Here is a 22,798-nt window from a genome sequence, read left to right on the forward strand (position 1 = left end):
CAGTAGGTGTTTCCAGAACCACATTTTGCCATGATGACACACACACACATGCACACACACATGCACACACACACACACACATACACACACACACACACACGCACACACGCACACACACACACACACACACACAAACACACGCTGGTAAAAGTGTGTCAACATATTCTGGAAAATTCATTTTTAAGTGCTTAACATGCAAAGTATCAGCTCATCCCTGATAACTGATCAGCTCGAGGCAAACCTGGGGCAAATGGTATTTTGGCATAAATATTTTATATTTTAATTTTGACCTATTGAGGTGCCAGATAGAAGAATCATTGAGCCACAAACGTTAGGCAATAGAATCCTTTTTCCCAGCAGACACACTTTGAATTGTCATTGTGCGAAAGGCAAAGTGCAACTAATAACATTAACGATTGTTTCTTTCACTTGCCGTTCAAGTGAGCCAGCATTCACAATAACAGGGTTTGTGCTTAGGACACCTAAATGGAAAGTTACAGCTGTATGTCCTTTGTGAAAATAATAATAACTGTGAGTATTAACATTAATAAAACCTGTACAACTTGCTTTCCTTGTATTGTACATTCAGGCCTCTGGTCATATTGAAACATACCAGAGCCATCAGTAATGTTAGTAATTACACCTGTATACCTGGATCAGCCCTTTTTACCTCATTATTTTATGTCTTGGTTTGATAAACCCACTACCTGCCCAGCACCAGAGAGACAACGCTTGTGAATTTAATGGATGCTTTATCAGTTCCAGAGCCAAGTGTTTCCCTCAAAGGCCAGTGGTGAACAAAACAAAGCTAAATGTAGAGCGAACATTAGAGTGAAATTCATTAGGTGGGCAGGAACACGACTCCAAATGAATGCTAATGTACCTCGGTCAATTTTGTGTTTTCGGTTTGTTCCAATTAACAGTGAGAGGTAATAGAGGTTGTAGGGCTGCAACCAATGATTATTTTTCATTATCAATTAATCTGCCAATTATTTCTACCAGCCGCGACTGAGTGGCTGGTATTGTTTTCACCTTGTGAGCCTGTCTGTGTGTGTGTGTGTCCGTGTGTGTGTCCTGTAGATACAGAGGCGGTTTTGAGGACTTAAGCAGGTGTTTATGTGTCTGTGTCTGATCAAAATGAAGGCTGTGTTCAAAGAGTACTGAGTAATCACGTAATAATGTAGTAATACCTGCTGAGTATTTCTGGGTCAGAATGTTAACGTGTAGAAGGGCTTTGCTGGGCTGAAAGTGACGTCGCCTACAATGGTATATGACGAAGAAAAACAGCAAATAGTCTCTTTTGAAATCTGCAAATGTTGAACATTTTTCAACAGTTTTTGCTTGAAAAATTACTTAAATGTTGCCAATTATTTTTCTGTCGATCAACTAATTGATTAATCATCTGATCATTTCAGCTCTAAAAGGTTTAAAAATCTGTTGATGTATTGTACCATTGAGGGCAACATTATGAGTCGATGAGTGTGATTGCTATTTGGCAGCATTGAACTTACAAGATTAAACATCAATGTGACAAAGATCCTTGATTTTCCAGACAATGTAGTAAATCATGAAATATATTAGGGATGCAACTACTGATTCTTTCAGAGTCCAAGTTGATGTCTTCAAACTCCTTTTTCCATCTGAGTCCAAAACCAAACATGTTCAATTTACAACGTCATTAAACGGAGAAGGCTGACCAGACATTGTCAGACACATTTGCCCAATAAGTGGCTTAAACCATTAAATGATAATGAAAATTGCTGTAGAGTTATTTTCTATCAACCGAGAAATTGATTAAACAACTAATCATTTCAGCACTGATAAAATTACCTATAGCGCGATAGAAAATTTTCTCCACATCAGCACTCCTGTTAAACGAATTGTAACGTGACTTGGCCAGACACACACACACACACGCACTCGCACTCACACACACACACACACACACACACAAACACACATGCCCTGAGCTTCCCCACCCTGACAACAAAAGATGGGAGGAGAGAGAGCTGGAGAATCTAGTTTGCCTCATTAATCTTGTTAGTCCAATTAGGACACTGATACAGCCAGGGAGATGGATAACTTCACAACTCACTCTCTCACACACATACAGGGAACTCTGTGTGTGTGTGTGTGTGTGTGTGTGTGTGTGTGTGTGTGTGTGTGTGTGTGTGTGTGTGTGTGTGATTGTGTGTCAATAGCTGGGGATTTTAAAATGGACTTCAGAGATAGGTTAATGTTAAACACACATACAAGCTTAACTCTCGTGCATTTGCTCCATCGCCACACATCCAAACGGGCTCCCAACACACTCACACACACTACAGATAGAATACAAAAAACACACACACACACACACACACACACACACACCATATGCAGCAGCACAGAGAAGCACTCAACCAAGCAGACAGGGCACTCAAAGCTTGCATTATATCAATACTGTGGAGCTAACCCCCTCCCACTCTCCGTCCATCTAGCTTGCTATCTCTGTCCAACCAGACAGCTCTCTCTGTCTCTCTCAGGAGCATTTAGTCTCAGTGACAGCCTCCCACATCCATCTGTCAAATAACAAATTTGGGCTTTGAGAGAGCTCGACCACATTCACACAATAACACGTCTGTGCGTGCGTGAGTACGTGCGTGCATGCGTGCGTCTGTGTGTTTGCCCTTTTTTCTATCATTCGAGCATGTCTGTCTGCCTGCACACACACACACACACACTCGCAGGAGGCCCATGCTGAGTGAGACAGCGTGAGAGTTATGCATCTTTAATGTAACATCACAGACGGCTAATAATGTAAGAGGAGCTGAGCTGTGTGGCGGTGGTGGTAGAGGGGAGGGGGAGGAGGAGTTGAAAGGGGAGGATTCAGCAAAGCCCGATCCCCGCCGTGAGTGACCGGTCCAACTGTCCGGTGGCGTCTACAAGACAGGAGGAGAATTAGATTTAGACGAGTGGACATTCCCACTCAAATCCTCCTGCCTGTTCAGTCATCACAAACATTCAAGACGAGTGTGTGATGAGCAGATGGACTGGCAGTGGGCCTGATGAGCAGCCCCTGTGGATCAGACAGTCGTTCCTGCTGGATCTGTCTGAATAGTAAAATGGCAAAATTTAGATTTCAATCGGGAACGAACTGATCGAAGGATCAAAGGCTTTCTGTCCAGACGTCCAATGCCAGCTTTCTGGTACATGAGAGTTTTCCTTTCAGATACATGTCGGTAAATAACAAAGAAAAATTGATGTTCCGCACCCATTCCCACTGGCAGCATCATAGTCGCAGAATAATTCTTTCATCTCTTACAACTTGTTCAGGAAATGCTAATAAGCTAAGTAAGCACTCAGCCTAAAATAAAACACAGATAACTGTCTGAACGTGTTCAAAGTGGATCTTTCTGTGCAGACACACAAAAATAGACACACTGCTGGGGTCACAGAAAGAGAGAGCGGGACAAACAGTGTGCATTTCACCTGCTGTCCCAGACCTCTCAAATATCCTCCCATTTCTTCCCTTTCACTGAGAACATGCATTAAACACCCTCCAGCGTACACACACACACCAAAGGTTGACCTGATTTGGCATCGGTGGGCAGAGAATCGCGCTTGTCTTTGTGCGTGTGTGTGTGTGTGTGTGTGTGTGTGTATTGTCACTGTGGCAACAGTGCATCTTAAATCCAGTCTGCCCTACTTAACCAGCAGGTCACCGAGGGGGTGGAGCCCGTGATGTCATTGTCCGGCAACGTGCCACGGTGAGGTAATGGAGTCTGGGGGTCAGGGATAAAGAAAGGGACGGTGACAATATGGCTGTGATGATTAGAGTCATGTCCTGGATAAGAAAAGTGGGAAGGCGGGGCCGAGCGATGCCCTTGACACAAAAGTGCAATGACATTATGATGGTAATGAGTGATTTTTTCAACTTATCCTTAGTGCTTTCCATAGCAAAGTTGATCTACATGTATTTGCAAAATAGTCAAGGCTAAACGCTCGGAGACGCTGGGACTCGCAGGGCTAGCTGGCATATCGTTTTCAAGACTGTACATCATTTCATTCAATTAGCAAAGTGGGAAAAACACTCTCTGAGCTAAGTAACTCTCGTTTCGCAGGTTTGTTAGCAAACAAGCTACCACTACTGGAAGTTCACACAGTGTTTAATTGTTCCATCAGGTCCTGTCTCTCAGTTTATACTCCAATAAAGGAGAATTAAATAAAAGCCGATTTGTGACATGGCTAATAAGCTACGACAGCTCCCTCCATGTTGGACTCTGTGGCTCTCCCCTCGACAGTGTCAGGACAGTCTGATATTGGTCTACGGCATAAATACACCTATCAAAGTTCACTAGAGTTCAACTCCATGCAAAAGATTCTTGAAGTTTTAGTTCGCCCACATGAGTAAATGTGTGACCAGGCCTTCATGTAACTTATAAACAATATACAGAAGAGATGGATGATTCATTTCATAATCATTTTAATTATAAGCAGCCAAATGGAGAAACACTGATGTCGACCTTCTAGTTGGAATTCAGATTCAGGAATTTCTGTCAGCTGAGATATCTAATAAAAAAAAAGTGGGAAAATTAAATATTAGCACTAATATAATAGTATCTGTCATTTGCTATAAAAAAAAAATTTAGGCCTCATATAAGCAAATACTACTATAAGGCTAGAAACAGAGTTAGTAGGAATAAGTGGTTTTACTGTCCTCACGAAGCTACATGTGTTGGGTCAAAAATGTAAAATACAAATGAATTATAACTGTTAACCCTTTTTTTAAAAAAGCCATGGTGTCTGGCCTCCAACTGTAGGCCTTTAGTCATTAATCCTGGCTGCTGTTAAGTATGAGCATGTGAGCGTGTGTGTGTGTGTGTTGATGCCAAGTGTCAAACCGTGGCTGTCTGACATCTGACGTGGCCCGTGTCCCTGCGAGGAAACGTTACACACTGTGTGGTCATCGTGTCTCAGACGGAGCTTCTGGCAGCCTGCACAGCTCTCAACCTCCAGCCTGTTGTATTTACATGTACACAGAGTTTACTTCTACACCTCATCTCCTGCTCTCTCTCTCTCTTCTTTCTCCCGGCTCTATTTTCTCCTGAGCACGTTTTACACCTTTTAAAGCTACCTGAATCAATTTTTAGCCTAATTCTATAACCAAAAACAAAGCGGGTGAAACAGGCCTATTTCCAATTCAAAGACAGTAATAAAAGTCATGACTGCAGATAATAACTGCAATACTTTAACCAACTTGTTTTGTGCATTTTACCACAAATCATGTTTAGCTATAGCATTCAGCAGTAACTTTGAAGTTGTGTCATAAAATCTAACAATGGTCTGCTACAATCCTGGAGGTATGGAGGTATGTGTCTTTATAAACTTTTTTTATTGGCTGACAAACAAAAATAAAGATATGTTGCTGTGTAACATGTGTTTGGTAACATTTTAAGGTGGGTTAAAGTAATGCCACCAATCAAACTGCCCCATCTTTAGCTCTAATCTCTCTTCTAATGAATTCAAACTTATGTGCTATATCAACTAGCGCCAGTTATCTGAATTACTATAGTGCATATTCAGATACAGCATACACAGATTTACTATCAAGACAAAAGTTAATGACCAGATACCGTAGCTGATTTATTCTTGCTACTGATGCAAAATCAGATATCATGGCTAACAAGTTGACCAACTGATTTTATCTTGTTGTTTCACAGCAAAAAAAAAGTGTAAAAAATCATATAAGATGATAAATTAACAAACTGATTTCATATTTCTTGCAAACAAATTCAATCATGTGTAGGTCATCTCTGGCAGAATAAATATTTCCTTAAGAAAAATACGTCAAATTCTGTCATTTTGTCGACAAGCCAGGCTCACACTGTTCGATATATTACTGCTTACCAAGGCTCTGTTCCAAGGGTGTATTTTCAGTTTTTAGCATAGTTACAAATGTCAGTGGAATTTCTCTAATTTTAACTCTCTATCCCAAAGATCATTTTGGCCAAGACAAGTTCACTATTGGAACATGCATGGTATGCGTAGAGAAATATTACAGTATTTTATATCATAGCTGCTTTTTTCATAGGTTTGCTCAAAGCCATAATATCACATTTTACTCATTGACTACATTGTGGACACAGAGGATTTTACATAAATCTTTACAATAACGTCTGTGACAGCAGCCAAATGAAATCAATTTATCTTAAAAGCTTATTTCAAAGGTGAAAGTTGTGAACCAGGACTTCAGCTGTGATCATCCTTTGCATTGCTCAGACACTGACATACCATAGTTGCCACAGGAATGCACAGACACAGTTTTGTTTACAGTGGTATGTGGCTCACCTCTATATAAAGGCAATGCAGGGAATTTTTATTTATATAACACATTTCACCATAAGTAAACTCAGTGCGCTTTACATTAAAACGCACACAACAGGTAACACAAAATATGTGCATAACCTAGAGTATGTGTCCGCAGGATTTGGACTGATATGATAGCTAACATCAGGGGCAAATACTGCTAGACAAAACTGTGTGTAGAGGATATGTTGTGTCCACAGATGTAGCTCTACACAGCAATGGATGGTTGTAGTGGACAGTCAGGGTTATAGATTTTTGACTTGTGACTTTATGTCTGTGCCTTTGACCTTGAGGCTTTTTACTTTCACTTTTTACCTACAAATCAGTGGTGAAAATGATGCTCATTACCTACATAAACAACAGCTACAGTTATGTTGGCGAGTAACATGGAATTTCCCTTAAAGAATGGCCATTCAGCACAAAGCATCCTTTTAAATTTCTCTACCTTTGAAGGACTCGAGTTTAAACTACTCTGAAGATGTGTATAAGAGACAGACCCCACACCCCTCACAACTCTCAGCTACCCATCTCTCTCCCTGGTGTTTCTGTGGGTGAGAGGCTGTCACCAAGGGGACGGGCTGTCACTGTCACCATGGGGATGGGCTCCACAGAGCATCTCAATTACTGAGTGGGGCAATTAATAAGCATCAAAGCCTGGTTAATATTTCACCGGCGGCACAGAGCAGGAACCTGGGCCACAGCGCTCGGGTCCACGGGAGACGGATCATGGGGAGGTGGAGGAAGACAAAAGAGAACAGGAAGCAGAGAGGATGAGAATAACGGCGCAGAGACAAGAGAGACGGAGAGAGATGATGAGATGAGAGAGGCAGCAGAAGGGCGGAGGAAGTGAGAGAGACTGAGCTGAGGTGCACAAGCCTTTATGTTCATCTGAACAGCAGGAAATGTTCCATTTGGTTGGATTCTGGTCTGGGCCTCACTTTGGGTCCTGGCTTTGGTTTATGGCATCACACTGAGGAAGATTATTTTACTATAATATTACTGTAATATTGGCCTCCATTCAGTTTCCTGTCATGCTGTTCTCAGGGTTTTGTTTGTAGGTTCGGTTTGAAATTATTTGACCGAACACATTCCTCCTGTGTTCCCTGGAATACACTTTGTAAACTCCAAGAGCTGACAGCCATACTGAGCTAACGCAAACATGCTCACAATGAGAATGCTGATGTAGGTACTGTATAATGTTTACCATGTTAACTGTGCGTGTTAGCATGATAACGTTTGCTAATTAGCACTAAACACGAAGTACTGGCTGATGGCAATATCATCATATTGGATAAACTGAAACTTTGGCCTGATGATGGCACTAGATGAAAAGTCAGACGATAACCAAAGTGATTACGGTTAATCCTGAATGAATGTGTGTAACAAATTTACAAATTTCATGGCAATCCATGCAGTAATTCTTGATATATTTCTCGAAAAACTACAAATGTGGATCTCTTGGTGGTGATGGAGGAAAAGTCAGACGATCATTAAAGTTATCAGGGTTCATCATCTGGGGACCATGAACCCCTCGTTAAGGAATTTCTCTCTGGACCAAACAAACAATCACTGTTGGCACTTCACCAGCACGGCTAAAGCATATATAAAGGTTATTATTAGTGCTGGCAATACGTCGATTAACAGAGAACTCATCAGCTACAGTTTTGTTTGATCCTACTCAGACAGCCTATTTATACTCCTCACATTTCCTTGCTGAGTCTGAACTTTACATCCTTCACTCCCCACTGGAGACTGAAGAGTAAATGACAGCACAAGCATCAATTGGAAACAGATGAAAGAGGAGTTTAAGGTAGACAGGCGAGGCAGGAAGACGAAGATGATGGGTAAATGAATGGGGGGGGGGGGTTTAAAGTGTACGGAAAGATGAGAGGGGAATCACTGTGGGGATAAGGGGAGACACGGGAGGCAGAAGTGTTGAGTAATGGAGTAATGAAGGGAGGAGGATGGAGGGGAAGTGGGAGGGACTGTCGCTGTGAGGCAGATGTATTGACAAACTGGCTGGATGATCAATGGGATGTGGTCAATCAACAGAGTGATCCATATGCTGACCTTACTCTGGGTGGCTGAGGGACGAGGCGTGTGTGTGTGTGTACCATTTAGTTTTGCTTTAGCCCATTATATCATATGCACTTCATCGATACATTAAGAAAGCTTTCAGTTAGATTTTTTCAGTACTGCAGTATGAAAATAAGCTCCCTAAGACTTCAGAGATGAGATTAATTCATCACAATGAACATTTTGTTGCCTCTCTTTTTTATATTACATCATGGTCATAAGTTAATCCAGCTGAAGGCAGGTTCTGTATTAAAAAACTCTGGTATTAAAGAGTCTTCAAAACAGTGTGACCGTGCAACAAAAACACAATTTTGACAAAATAAATTGTACTAATGCTGTGATAAGCACATTTCACATTCACTATAATGATCATATTTCAAACAGGTTATTAGTCTCTGTGATTTTCATTTCGTGGTAGCAGAAACTGAAACCAATGGCTGACTGAAAGGTAGAAAATCATGAAGATAACTCACCAAGCGCTTTGGAAAATGCTTTGCAGTGATGTGAAATATATGTTATTTGATTACAATGGGCTAAATGTAAAACAAGATATGTCATTCAAGTTATTCAAAATGCATGTCCCCAGCTCCCAGCATGTTTGTCCTGAGATCACATCATCTGCCTTTCATCTAATGTAAAGATGAAATAAGAACAAGATAAAAACAAAGCGCAGTGGAATAAGATCACATGCTACAACTGGGGACAGAACTCCCACACCCAAAACAACTAGCTCTTTATCTTCTCATGTGTCGATCCACATGTGTCCGAACATCAGAGTCCCAGCGCAAATGAGATTACATGACAAAAAACCATAACAAATGAAAGGAACTACAGTCTTTCCCACTGCTTAGTTACAGTAAGCGTATATCTCAAGATATAGCAACCAGGCTGTGGCAAAGTCTCTGAACAACCACACCGTTGTGTCTGCTTAATAATTATATTTCTACGGGATGGGGGGGGGGGGCAAGGGCACCTCCTATTTGTTCCAATCCAAAGAGGCAGGAGGAATGTGAGGAATTGAGGAAGGAGGACTACAGGCTGGACCTGAGGTGCCCAGATCAGATCTAATGCAAGTTCAAACAGCTCCCATATCACAGATAAAGGAAGGAAAGCTGCAGGGTTTCAGTGCAGAAAACCAACTAGCTCTTCCATAGCTTCACATAGGTGACAGCAGAGGACAACATGGCCATGTCATTGTCCGAAAACAAACCATTGTGGAGGACCAGGCAACACTTCAGCACAGAGACACACATGCTGTTTGACAACAGACAACTGAATTCCCAGCTAACTAACACACTGCTGTGCTGCCAAAGACAGAGAAAGAAGATGGAGGTGATGATGATGATGATGGGTGTAAGAACAATCCTGGATTTATCAGTGGAGAGATCATCCAACACACACAAGGTGCAACAAGTGCAAAAGCTTTGATGTGATTGATTTGAAGTGAGCATGTTTGCTACTGCAAGTGGCTGTTGTACAGATTTTAAATTAGGGAAAAAGGGAACAATGGTATAGGATTGGTGCTCAGTATCAGTAGATATATCCTCTAAGTAAGTTGCATCAGTGCATTCCTACTCATGAGCAAGGCACTGAACTCCCTAAAGCTGCCTGTTGGCCATGCATTTGTTGTGAGCCTCTCAGGAAGGAATGTGTGCAAATATAAGAATTTTGTGAAGCAGAAATTGAAAAATTTAGTCTCTTTACTGGAAGGATTGGTAACAAAAAAAAAAAAAAAGTGTGGTTTTGGTTGAATGCTCAATAAAACGTAAGCATGTCGTGGCGAGGGGCCGCTGGGAAAGAACATACTATGGACCAGTTTCACTGCACACTGCATTTTCTGCCCAGTGCCTTCAAGTAACACTCAGTTCAAGCTCAGTATGCAGCACATCAAATATGCTATGCAGACAGTGAAGCAATAAGTTTGCTGCAGACCCTGAATGTTTGAGAAACTTGGGCCCCTGCTTGTCTCTGAGCCTGGTGTTTGTTGTTGAATTTCATTTCACCTGCACAGGCACAGAATCTGACCGGAATTTCCGAGATGTGGCAAACGTATCGACATGCAACCCTGTGGCTTTCAGGACAACAAACACTGACACATCAAACACGTACCCAGTCTTCATAGTGCCTGGTTCCGTTCTGCAGCAGATCCTCCAGCTGGATGGTGCAGTTGGCCACAAAGTCATCATATCCGATGGGCGCATCATGGAAAACAGACAGCTCCAGACTCCTTCCCTCACGGACCTCAGTGCAGAACTCTTGGTGCCACGCAGGGCTGTTGGTCTTGGTCCTGGTGGCAGTCTGGCCCAGCCGGGTCTGGTCCAGGTTTAGGGCCAGGTAGGGGTCCAGCAGGAAGGAACCGCTTTTCCCCACAGCATGACGCAGGGCCCATGGGGTGGGCTTCAGGTCCACTGCCTCACACACTCGCACCTTCAACAGGCCACTGAACACAGGCATGGCTGCAGGCTGCTGGGATGTGTGTGTGTGTATGTGTGTGTAAAAGGATGAGGGTGTGTGTGTGTGTGTGTGTGTGTGTGTGTGTGTGTGTGTGTGTGTGTGTGTTTAGGCTAGTCTGCCTGTTCCTGCTCCTGTACACAGAGTGTTTCCTTTCAATGAGGGGTCACTGCACAGTCCTGCTACATCCCATAATGCCGCTGGCTCCTTGGACTCTCAGTCTAGTATAGCCATATCAGAACACTGTGTTATCCACACACACACACAAACAGGCACACAAAAACACACACTGACACACACACACTCACAGTGCAGCTGATGGGTCCCTGATGGGCTGAAAAACGCAGTACTAACGCGGACTCACACCCTTCAGAGGTCGCTTGCTGAAAGCTCTCCCACCCGAGCGGCTGCCTTGTTTGTTTATGGTCGGTCCCGTGCGCCAGACAAGATTCCCGTATCGGCGGAAACAGGCCGGGATATAAACGTCTAGGAAGGGGGAATGCAGGTTAACGGGCTCCGATTGGGATCCCGAGCCTCCCCACGGTCCTTGTGTGTCTGTCCCGGGTCAGGGTGGGAGAGAGCGCGAGCAGCCGCGCCTAGCCATCCGGGATTGGTGCTCCGTTTCCAGCCCGTCTCGGCTCGCTTGGTCTTCGTTGTGATAAGCTCCTTGCTTCGATCTCACGGTACCGCGATATTTGAGCGTTCTCTCTGAGACAAATGCCTTTTTTGTGCACCCCCAATGCAGCGTTTTTCGGGCTCACGATCACCCCAAATACATCACGGAGCTCCGCTCCCGTTCGTTTTTTTTCTGCTTTCGATCCTTGCGCGCGCGCCCCGTTTCCCGTCCCCTCTCTCCTGAATCCGTGAGTGAGCGCGAGCTGCAGGAAATGCGCAAAACGCGTCACCCGCGCTGCCGGGCTGTTGCGCCGGATGAGAGAGAGAGAGAGAGACTGTGTGTGTGTGTGTGTGTGTGTGTGTGTGTGTGTGTGTGTGTGTGTGTGTGTGTGTGTGTGTGTGTGTGGATGGAAGAGGTGTTTTTTTGAGCGCATGAGACGAGGAGGGGGATGGAATTCACCCGCAGGCATGGAGTGTGCGTGTGCGTGTGTGCCATGGCCAGACAGCCAATGGAGCCAGTCAATCAGTCGGTCCTTATGCATGGTCACAGACAGCATAGACACACACACGCACGCACATACGCACCCAGACAAATACAGAACAAGAGTGTATGAAAAAACAGAACAAATGTTATAACCACACTCTTACAAGTTGCTGCAATAGTGTCTTAAAACATGACAAAATCGACTTTCCATACATGCCTCTTGACTAATACAGCCACACTGTGAGTTGCTATAAGAGCAGAACAGAGGTGTTTGTGTGTTCTGAGCAGCAGTGAGTGTTGGTCGCTTGACCGGAAGAGGAAAAACTGCAGGAACTTCCTCAGGAACCCCTATCTGTTATTATTATATTTACAGCATCATATATCTGTATTAATCTGCATGGTATAGGCCTATTATAACACCTTATATACCTGTATGATCACCTACCTATAAGTTCCATACACGTACATAACCTACCTGTTTATAATGCCTGAGTCAAGTTAGTTTTATTTTTACAGCCCAAAATCACAGATCTTCCTTCCCTATCTTTAGACCATATAACTAAAAGTATGTAAGTGTTTTTTGTATTTTTCACACCTCCTGTTTGTGAATGTAGGTGGGCAAAACATAAGAAACTCTGCTCATTATAACGTAGTCCAATACACCACTACAAACTACATCCTCATGAATAAAAATATATAGTTAAATGAATACTTGTCAATCAAAACTGCAGATTGTTGTCTTCATAAAGGCAGAATTTATGGCTGAGCTGGTGTATTGGATTACATAAGATTTTACAGGTGTACCTAATAAAATAGCCACTCAATGTACATTTACATGTATATCTATCTATCTATCTATCTATCTATCTATCTATCTATCTATCTATCTATCTATCTATCTATCTATCTATCTATCTATATATCTATCTATCTATCTATCTATCTCTGCCACATACAGACAAATGACCCTTTTCCAACATACACATGACATGACACATCTATGGCAGTCATCACCCTGATTGCTGCTTGTTTTGTCGCTTTGATGGTTGATTGGTCACAGTCATAATGAGTGACAAGTAGGTCGTCATAGCAACTGTCACTCTCCATCATGGCCTGTGATGTGAGTGTCCTCAGAAGTGTTAGTCACACACACACAAACACACATGAATATAGAAGTTTATTGAGCTGCCAGTTAACAATACATAAACCTGCTGGGCCGTCTGACAGGCATCGTCTCGCCCTGATCTAATGTACCTTTAAATTGCCTTTTGAATCCTGCCCTCACCCAGGCAAAGAGCAGATACTCCGCCTCTTAACCAGACTTTATAGCTACACTGTATTAGCTTTCACTACATTGGCTCGCCCCAATGGATGCCATGTCACCAGTTGCCATCCCTGCTCATCTAGCTCCACTGGTCCTTCTAGTGCAGCTGCACTGTAATCACATGCAACACATTTTGTTCACAAAATACTCAGTTGTGAGGGTACTAATCAAAACACTGGCTTCAAATCTCACTGTCATTGTTTGTTCGACACATATTAAGGAATCAAAAAGCTTGTAACTTAATGTGGTGGAGTGAAACTTATATATATATATATATTTGTCTCTGAATTGTACAGGGGTACAAAATAGCAGAAAATGAAAATACTCAAATAAAGTACAAGTACCTCAAATTATACTTAAATACAGTAGCTTACTTTCCACCACTAGTAGCAGAGGTCTAACTTTATTCTGTGCACTGATGAGAGAAGAACATTATAATCCAGCCTCTACCCGTAGACTACATCAGGCCTGGCCAGCTGCGCCACCTGGTGGCTTGCCTGACGTATGGGGCCGCGTCGATGGCGCTTCCAGGACGTGACGTGTCTAGGAACGCCGTGTTCACGTCCTCCTCGTAATTTAACGTTTCAGCGGTGGAAGGAGTAGCGTTTCCAGATCCTTTACTTGATTAAAAGTATTAATACAACTTAAAATAATCCATTACAAGTAAAAAATCGTGCAGTCAAAATCCTACTTAAGTAAAAGTACACCAGTATTAATAAGTAAGTATTATCAGCAATTGCAGGCCTACTTTAAAGTTTTGAAAGAAGAGTAGCCTACTTGTTTTGCATAAAAATATTTAATGTGACTGATGCATTATAATAGTAATGTAAGCTATTTTACAGTAGCTGCTATATATACATTGAGGTAGTTCAGTCCAGTGGTTCCCGACTCAGGGGTCAAGTCTGAATAGTCACTGAGGTCATGAAATGATGAAAAAAGAAGTTCTGATTTACAAATGTATATTCATTTCTTTGGATTTTTCAGTGATCATTGCTTTTTGTGAAATATTAGATCACTTTATCCCTTTGAGCCTCAAATGATTATTTAAATGAGGAGTTTAGAGGGGGAATCACTCTTTGGTGGAACTGCTAACAACTCAGGTATCTGAATCATGAGAGGCCCTGACTGTACGGCTTTTACAAGGCAAAATGTTTGGGTAATATTGATTTATTTTATTATTATTTAGTGGGTTTTTTTACAAGCAAAACTTCAACTAAATAGTGACAACCACCTACGGCTGTCAGATAAATTCAGTTGGGTATAAAGTGCAACGTTTTCTGCTGAACTGTAGTGGTGTGAAGGTATGATGAATCGAGTAGTGATGGGCAGAGGGGGCCTGATGAAGCTTTGTGGCTTTCTTTCTGTTTGTGGCTGAGAAAAGATGAGACGCTTTCTGGCTTTAAACAAAGCTGGTACAGCGACATCTGGTGGTTTGCAAAACTTATAGCAGCTCTTCAAGACTTGTGCCAAGGCACCTCATTGATTTTAATAGTTTTAGTCGCATATGTGTGCAACAAAAGTCAGCAGCCTAGGTTATTCATTCATCTGTAATACTTGAAGTGCGGCATTAAACATAGATGTTATTGTGCAAAATGTTACAATAACAATAATTATTGAATGCACTGTGCAAATAAGCCTTGATATAATATATGTTTGCTGACACAAAATATAAATGTATTCTGTTAGAGTGATTTAGACTCATATGTAACATTTCATATCAGTAACTATGTGATGTGACTGGAGAAGGATATTCATTGGATTATCTTATTACTTTTATTACATTATAGCTGGTATCAGATGGAAATGTTCTCATAAAGGAAAAGAAAAATGTGTTTCCCATTTAGGCTCTAATGGCCTTGTTTATAATGTATGTACTGTGTGTGGGACGGGCTGGTGCGATGCCCAGTGACGGAGCCAGAAAATTTCCATAGGGTTTAGAGGAGAAAGGAGGAAAATGAGGGCAGATAACAGCCAGTAAGTTGAATTTTATGTGTTTGTTTTTTTGTAATTAAACTTAATTTATTCTCTGACTATCCACCTTTGCAAATTTGACATGTCTCTTGCAGGTGGCAGACCCAAAGTTTCTCCAGCAAAGACATTTTCCATCCCTGGATTTGAGACTTCTCACTCACAGGCTCAGTCACAGGCCTCTTGTGTCTTAAGGCTTTGGGGTACAGGCTACTTCTTGGCACACAGTGGGACCAGGGTGTTTGAAAAGGATGCTAAGTCAATTTTATGGAGTTCCATGTGATATCCTATACCCCCAGATATCGAACAGTATATACACTCCAGAGATATTCATCCACAGTTTCTGTGTAAAGACACGCTGATGGCAGGAAGCTGGGAGTGTGGAGGAGCAGGGAGACTAAGCTGAGGGAGATATTCAATCCGTCACTGTAAATTGAATATCTGTGGGTTTTGGACTGTTGTTTGACAAAGCAAAACATCTGATCTCATTACCTGGGTCTATAAAAAAATATGTAAAATTTTTACTATTTTTTTTATCAAATTTACACATAAAAAAATAATTAAGAAATTGATAAGCAGATTTATGGATAATGAAAATTATTGTTTTATGTAACCCTATGCTTTACTATGTAACTGTAAAAATTATAGAATTATACTAGATGGAAAAAAGCATCAAATCCTCACATTCAAGATAGAATCAGAAAATGTATGCTTATATTTTCAGTGTACAAACACTGGGAATGGACTTGTGAAGTAGGACAGTCCTCATGTGCCATATGTGCCTGTCCAACCTTTGTACCACCTGACTCTTCCCCACCAATAATAATAATAATAATAATAATAATAATAATAATAATAATAATAATAATGATAATAACAATGATGATGATGATAATAATAATAATAATAATAATAATAATAATAATAATAATATACATACAGTATGGTCAGCAAATAAAATATGATGCATTATATGATAGCCTTGAGTAAATTTACTTTCCACCACTGTATATAGACACTGATTTCAATACACAGCCCTAGTCTTTTGTGTATTTAGTTTTTGTTGGTACAGTAAAATGAGAAAAATATGGACCAGATGACAACGTACCCTTTCATGACAGCAGCAGTAGCAGGGCCTGTCCTGTCGCATGATTTTGTCACGTCTCTCCTCTGCATCTTGCTGGACTCTGCCGGGACATCTTCACCTCTCTGCACTCCTTCCTGGTTGAAGAAGTATTAGGATTATTCCTTTGAACTGACACTAAACATATCAAATGTGCAGTATGGAGGATCAAACCAGTTAGTGAATGTGTTGAATGTGTTGAAGGAAATCAGTGATCTTTGCAGTTTAAGATGTGCAAAGAAATGCCACAACTATAAGTCCATTGTCCTTTACGCATATGTCGAAACACCAGGTATGTAGTCATCATCTAGCTTTTTCCATCTCGAATCCATGTATGCTATCATTTGCGTGACAATACTAGACAGACTTGAAAGGATCTACACTTGGCCGTGTTTCATCATCTGGAAACTGATTTCTTATTCTCAGGTATGGGATGGTGAAAAAGAAAGGCTTTTTACACCCACTCATTTGAGGTTTCCACCCAGTCATTTATGAAGAAACATGAGCATGGGTGTCATTTTTGCTATTGCAACAGTTTCAATTCTACTGAGACTTTAACACTTACAGATAATATTGAAACATATAAAACTGTATGTAACAGGCTGCCGCCAACAGAAGAGGATTTCTCTTTACCTGCTCGTTTTGTTCAGTTCAGCCCAAGCACACAGTGGACAAACGGCAGCGGATGAAGAAATCAGATCTTTAACATAATCATAAGGTGAATTCTGACACACACACAAACACACACACACACACACACACACACACACACACACACACTCCATACATATTATTATAATATATATTATTAAAAAAGAGTGGGCACAATAAATTAAATAATTTTATTTATATATAAAATACCAAAACATTTATTCAGCTTGAAATTGAACATAAAGTATGATGTATCATCACACACAGACTGAACAGTGAACTCTGGGAACTTTAAATAAAGTAGAAATCGAGGTAAAGAAACAAACAAAAAAAACAAAAAAAATCATGAACTTACAAACAAACAGACAGGGAGGTAGCCTTCAGTGTGTATTGATTGTCTAAAGCAGTGGTAATCCAGGGGTCCTTCAGGGGTTTCTAAAAAAACAACTAGTTCCATTAAAATGAGAGAAAATTATTATGTGGGGGTCCCTGAGTGAAAGTCCAACAGGGTCCACAGCTTTTTGTATGTTTAATTAGGTCGATGGTGCAAGCTGGGTCAACACATGTGCACTGTCACCATCCAGTGATGTGGTTGGAAAGAAAAAACTGTGGGTCTGAGGTGCGGCTGGAAATCACCAGAATGCAGGAAACGGAAATCATAAATCTTTTATATTATCTCTTATAATCTCAGGAAACAAAAGAAAAAGACCAAATATCCACGTAACCTGCGTTTACATGATCTGGGGTTATATCTATGATGAAAACTGTTTTATGCCCTGAAAGTTTATTGCAACCCAAACCCTGACCGTATATCATGCTCCTCTCTCCGGTAATCCACAGCGGACCATCACAGGCCTCTAAAGGTCCATTTCATAGATGAGAGTCTCACACATCCAAGTCAGAGTCACTGTCCGTTACTGAGAGAAGAGTTTGTCCATCCGCGTGCTCTGCACTCCCGTCTGGACTGCACTCTCCTCCACTAAGTGCACGTGCACCGTCAGGACACATCCGGTGGTGCTGCAACCTGAAAATGAAGAGAAGAAGAACAGACATTGAAGACAAGTGTGGAAATCCATTTTACTAAAATGAGATAAAATACAAATAAAATCAAAAAACAAAATTTCTCATATTGTTTTATTAGTGTGAAAAAAAAGGACAAAAACAAAACTCCCACCTAAACCTAAATCTTGAAAATAAATCTTTTGTCAAAGGATAATAATAAACCATCTCTGTCATAACTACTTGGAGTCTATGCATGCATGGTCAGCTATTTGCACCCATTCATGCAGGTTTTGCCTTCACTAACAGGGTGGTTGACCCGACCACTGACCCCGAAGCAAATTATAGTGAGAGAAAGGGGAAGAAAGATCAGGCAGGGCACTGTGACACAGAGAAAACAAAAACCTACAAGCTGAATGGCCGTGCGCTTTTACGCATGAATGGCCCTTTTACGCACAACCTTAGCTGCCTGTGGAGAGGAAATTGCTTCAACGAGTGAGTGACTAATAGTGCTAAGTAGGTGAGTGATCAATAAAGGGTCTAAAGATACATTTTGGACACATAGTGTTGTCTAGATTTGACAGTATTTTCATTCTATAACAAGAAAAATGTATTTGATTATTGGCTGTTAGATAACAGTTACTCTCCAGTGCAACAGGCTACGTGTAAGTTTCTTCCTGACACTCAATGAACAACTTCCTTCAGGTCGAGGTCACTGACCTGTTCTTGGCTGCTGCCGCCCGGTCTCTCTGTCTCCGGTTTTTGAACCAGTTCCCAACCTGAGTCGGTGTCAGCCCGGTGGCGTGCGCCAGCTCCCGCTTCTTCCCGGGGTTCGGGTACGGGTCCTGCAGGTACCACTCTCTCAGCAGCCCCCGCGTGCGCTCCTTGAAACAGTGCGTCTTCTGCTCTCCGTCCCAGATGGTCCTTGGTAACGGGAACTTCTTCCTCACGCGGTACTTGTCCACCGGTCCGAGCGCCCGCCCCCGCAGCTTCTCTGCCTCCCGGTAGTGAGCTTCGAGCCACATCGCCTGCAGTTTACCGTGCGAGGCACGCGTAAAGCGGTGCGTCTCCAGGATGTGATACAGCTCGCGGAAACTCCCGGTGTGGTAGGCCACCACGGCGCGAGCCCGCTGCACGGACTCGTGCTCAGAGATTGAGTCGCGGCCGTCTGTGGTCATCGGGAGCGACCAGAGGAAGCGGGCCAGTCGCTCGATGTCTCCGGTCTCCTCCAGAGTCTCACACACAGCGGCGATCTGTGTGGCCGAGAAGCACAGTCCCGGGAAAGTCGTGGGAGGGCAGGCGGAGGGAGGGTCCTCCGGGGACCGGGAGCGGGACAGGATAGGGGGCGCATCCGCCAAGTGCGGCAAGAGGAGACGGGAGGCTGAGAAAAAGTCGAGTGGCGATCTGAAAACCATCTGGACAACTGAGTGGAGCCCGAGGGCAAACGAAGTGAGTTTCGGAAACAGTGTGACAGAAATCTGCTGAAGTCTGACTCTTTAGCTCACCTGGGAGTCAGGGAGGGACTTTGACTCTGACTCCTCATTGGACACCCTGGAACTGATGCAGGGTTGTCATGGCAGCACTGTCAATCAAACAGAAGATTTGTCTTCCTTCCTTTGTACACAAGCCGGACACATTTAGACTTTTCTAGCTGCCTTTCTAATGTTAACTATTTAATAAAGCAGGAAATAGATGGTTTTCCAAAATAAAAAATGTAATTTAAAAAATGAAGGGCCACTTACCTGCCTTTTCCAGTGCTCTAGAAGAGATGAAAGGCCACAAGAAAATGAGTGGAACTGATGAAGAAATATCAGACAGTAAATTCAAATCGGTACAAGCTGACCAAAAATGGCATCATTAACAAAAGAAATGTCAGGATTGACATTATTTTATTTTAGCTCAGGTTTCAGACTTAGTGTGGTCCAGAAATCTCCAGATAGACAGAGACACATTAAACAGATCGATCTCCTGCTGAACCATGAAGGAAGGAAAAAAGTGGGTCCATATAGGCTTATTTAAAAATCCTCATGACTCTATATACTTAGATAACTAATAGTATTTTATTTCAATGGGTGGTCTGTTAAAACTGTTACCTGGTTGGGTGATGGGGAAAAAAACAAGTAAGTGAACATTTATTTCTATTACATTGCTGTGAGGTAAATTTGTTTGGGTTGTAAGATGTTTGATGGGGATAGGCCTTCACTGCTGCCAGTTTTTCAAATTAAAATCAGTTTAATGTTGTTTCATCTCTTGTTTTTTCCGGCATCACAAAGACCATCAGCGATGTTGTGCAGTCAATTACAACACTACAAACCTTAAAGACGACAGAATAGATGATCGATAATTACAAACCGACAAGTGAAGGCCCCGACATTTCAGGATGATGGGTATTTGGAAATGAGCGCCTGACCAAACTGGACTGAACCAAAATGACATCACTGTCTGCTATCAACTAAATCTCATAACCTCCCCGGTCCTGGCGGTAAGCTGCTTGCATCATTAATAGCAGTAATGTGGACGGTACCCGGTGTGATTGGAAATCTCACCCCGACCTGAAAGCGTATGTTTCTCTAAGTGGTCTCCCGCCACTCTAATCACTTTTCTGTTCTCTAATATCCATAAGTTCAGAGATACTAAGCCACGCTCCAGCTCCATTCTGTTACCTTGGATTAACATCAGGCCCATACAGCCTGCTAACATTAGTCTAATAGAGCAGCATATTCAATCAACATTAACACATTTTGGTTGCCCTGGGCCATATGCTTTGGCGTGTGGCACCCTTTGTGCAGCATTAGGATGTGTGTATGTGTGCAGCTCATGTGTAAAATATGAATATAAATGAGATATTTTTTGGTTCACCAAACAAAATAACTTCCAACAAACAAAATAAAAAAAACAAATTTAATACTTTTATCATGTACCATCGCATCCTGTTTTGTCACACACACACACACACATGCACTCATCCAAATGCCCCGGTGCAGATGTGTTGGGCGTGAAAAAGGGGGTCACCCAGCTTAAAAGGGTTAATGCCAATTACCCCAAGAGACAGATGTCCCTACATGGTGGTTTGTGAGGAGTTTCTGTGCCAGTTTTTCACCCCGGATGATGCCTACGGTTCATGCAGGGCAATCTCTACTTGTTTTAGTAAATCAAATGAAATAAGCTTTACAATAATCATAACACATTATAATAAAGTTCATGAATATGGTGCAAACAAACAAAAAACAATAAGATTAACAAAAAAATCAAGTGAAACACTGAAAATCTTAAGTAAAATAGGAAGAAAAATTTGAAAAAAGGGTCAAATAAAGTACCAATGTAAACATATATATATATATATATATATATATATATATACACATATATACATATGTATATATATAATGTGTTTACACTTGTACACATTTGGAATGACATTCTTACACTTAAACTGTAGGAAAGCCCTGCGATAAGAGTGGGTTTTGATACTGAGGCTGAGGCGCCCTGAAAGAGGCTTTGACCCCTTTAGTTTTAAAGACCGCCTCCGATGAGTGTTTAGCCTTGTTAGCATGTCCATAGGATGTTTTTTATATAATACAAGACAGATCATGTGCAAAATAAATAGCCAACACCATGACGGTATATTTCCACCTTGAAACTGCAGTGAACCAAAGATAGTCTCATAAAACAGATTCAGACAACCAGGGTTACATACGCCATTTAACTAAGGAGCCGATCCCTTCAACTTGCGGGGACAAGGGGCGTACAATGTAAACGCAAAACCTAGTCAGCGCAGAGAGAGAGCGTCTGCATTAGCACAACCACTAACACTGTGTCAGCCACTGGCAGACACAAAATACAATGGTAGAGAGAAAATTGCGCAACATTGTCTCCAACACTTCTCACTTGTCGCTATGGTAGCGTCAGCGCTCACAAGCTAGTGAGTAGCTTGCCTGTGCTAGCCTCATTAGCACAGTTTATGTGACGTTGCGTCATAATGTGGGTTTCCTTCCATGTGTTTTTATGTGAATTTTCAATTCATGAAAAAGGCAGTAAAAGTTTTTGAGGTGAAAAATTCTTATATCAACCGATGCAAGTCCACTTTATTGTCATTCATCCACATACAAGGTGTACGGCTAATGCAACAAGTAAACAGGGGCAAACTTCAGCTGTTCACTCAGTGGCTCTACACTGTTAAAATTATTGCACAAACCAAGAAATAGTCACAAACAAAGTTGATTAAAGGTGAATTAAAGGGATTTGCAGATGCATTTTGCAGCCAAGAAAGCTGCTCCAGTGTCAGTTCTGTTTGTCTAAATCACACACACATTCACTCTGAGAAGCTCATCCTGCTCTACTTGAGATGCCTGAGTCCACAGAGGATCGCAGCATGTTTCTGTGTGTGTTGTAACAGCAGAACAATGGGCAAACACACATACACACACACTCACTCAACAGTCTCCGAGCGACAGTCATGGCCAGAGCTCCCTCAAGTTGAAAAGACATTCCTCTAATCGAAGCAAAGGACACACCAAACACACTCAAGGAAACACACTCGAGGTGTTTGTGTGTGTGCGGTGGTGATGAGGGGGCAAGTGTGTCATAATGGTGACAATTAAGTTAATTCAGCTATGTCTCCTTTCAGCTACAGGACAATTAGCAGGTAGGAGAAGGAAAGCAGAGCTGGCTAAAAGAAGGTGGATGACACATCCCGGGTGGTTGGAGGAACACAGCGAGGAAGTGAATCGCCTCTGCGTCTCCTTATCCCCCGTAAACA

General features: G+C 42.0%; 2 protein-coding genes across 2 annotated transcripts in view; both read right to left on the minus strand.

Moving 5' to 3' along the window:
• Positions 1-11,746, minus strand: part of prkcea (protein kinase C, epsilon a) — a 34,180-nt gene extending 22,434 nt beyond the window's left edge. Inside the window, exon 1 of the mRNA XM_023406566.2 lies at positions 10,534-11,746. Within this exon, the coding sequence (XP_023262334.1) occupies positions 10,534-10,878 (345 nt within the window). The 5' untranslated portion in view covers positions 10,879-11,746. The remainder of the gene's footprint in view (positions 1-10,533) is intronic.
• A 5,945-nt stretch (positions 11,747-17,691) lies between these two features.
• Positions 17,692-22,797, minus strand: six3b (SIX homeobox 3b). Its single transcript, XM_023406542.2, has 2 exons — positions 18,760-22,797; positions 17,692-18,064 (listed from the first exon to the last, which is right to left on the minus strand). The coding sequence occupies exons 1-2, from the start codon at positions 19,452-19,454 to the stop codon at positions 17,926-17,928; spliced, it is 834 nt and encodes a 277-aa protein (XP_023262310.1). The 5' UTR covers positions 19,455-22,797; the 3' UTR covers positions 17,692-17,925.
• Position 22,798: the final 1 nt, after the last annotated feature.

This window comes from Seriola lalandi, unplaced genomic scaffold, assembly GCF_002814215.2.
Source record: "Seriola lalandi dorsalis isolate HSWRI2012SDOR001 ecotype SW California unplaced genomic scaffold, Sedor1 jcf7180002054311, whole genome shotgun sequence".
Taxonomy (NCBI): domain Eukaryota; kingdom Metazoa; phylum Chordata; class Actinopteri; order Carangiformes; family Carangidae; genus Seriola; species Seriola lalandi.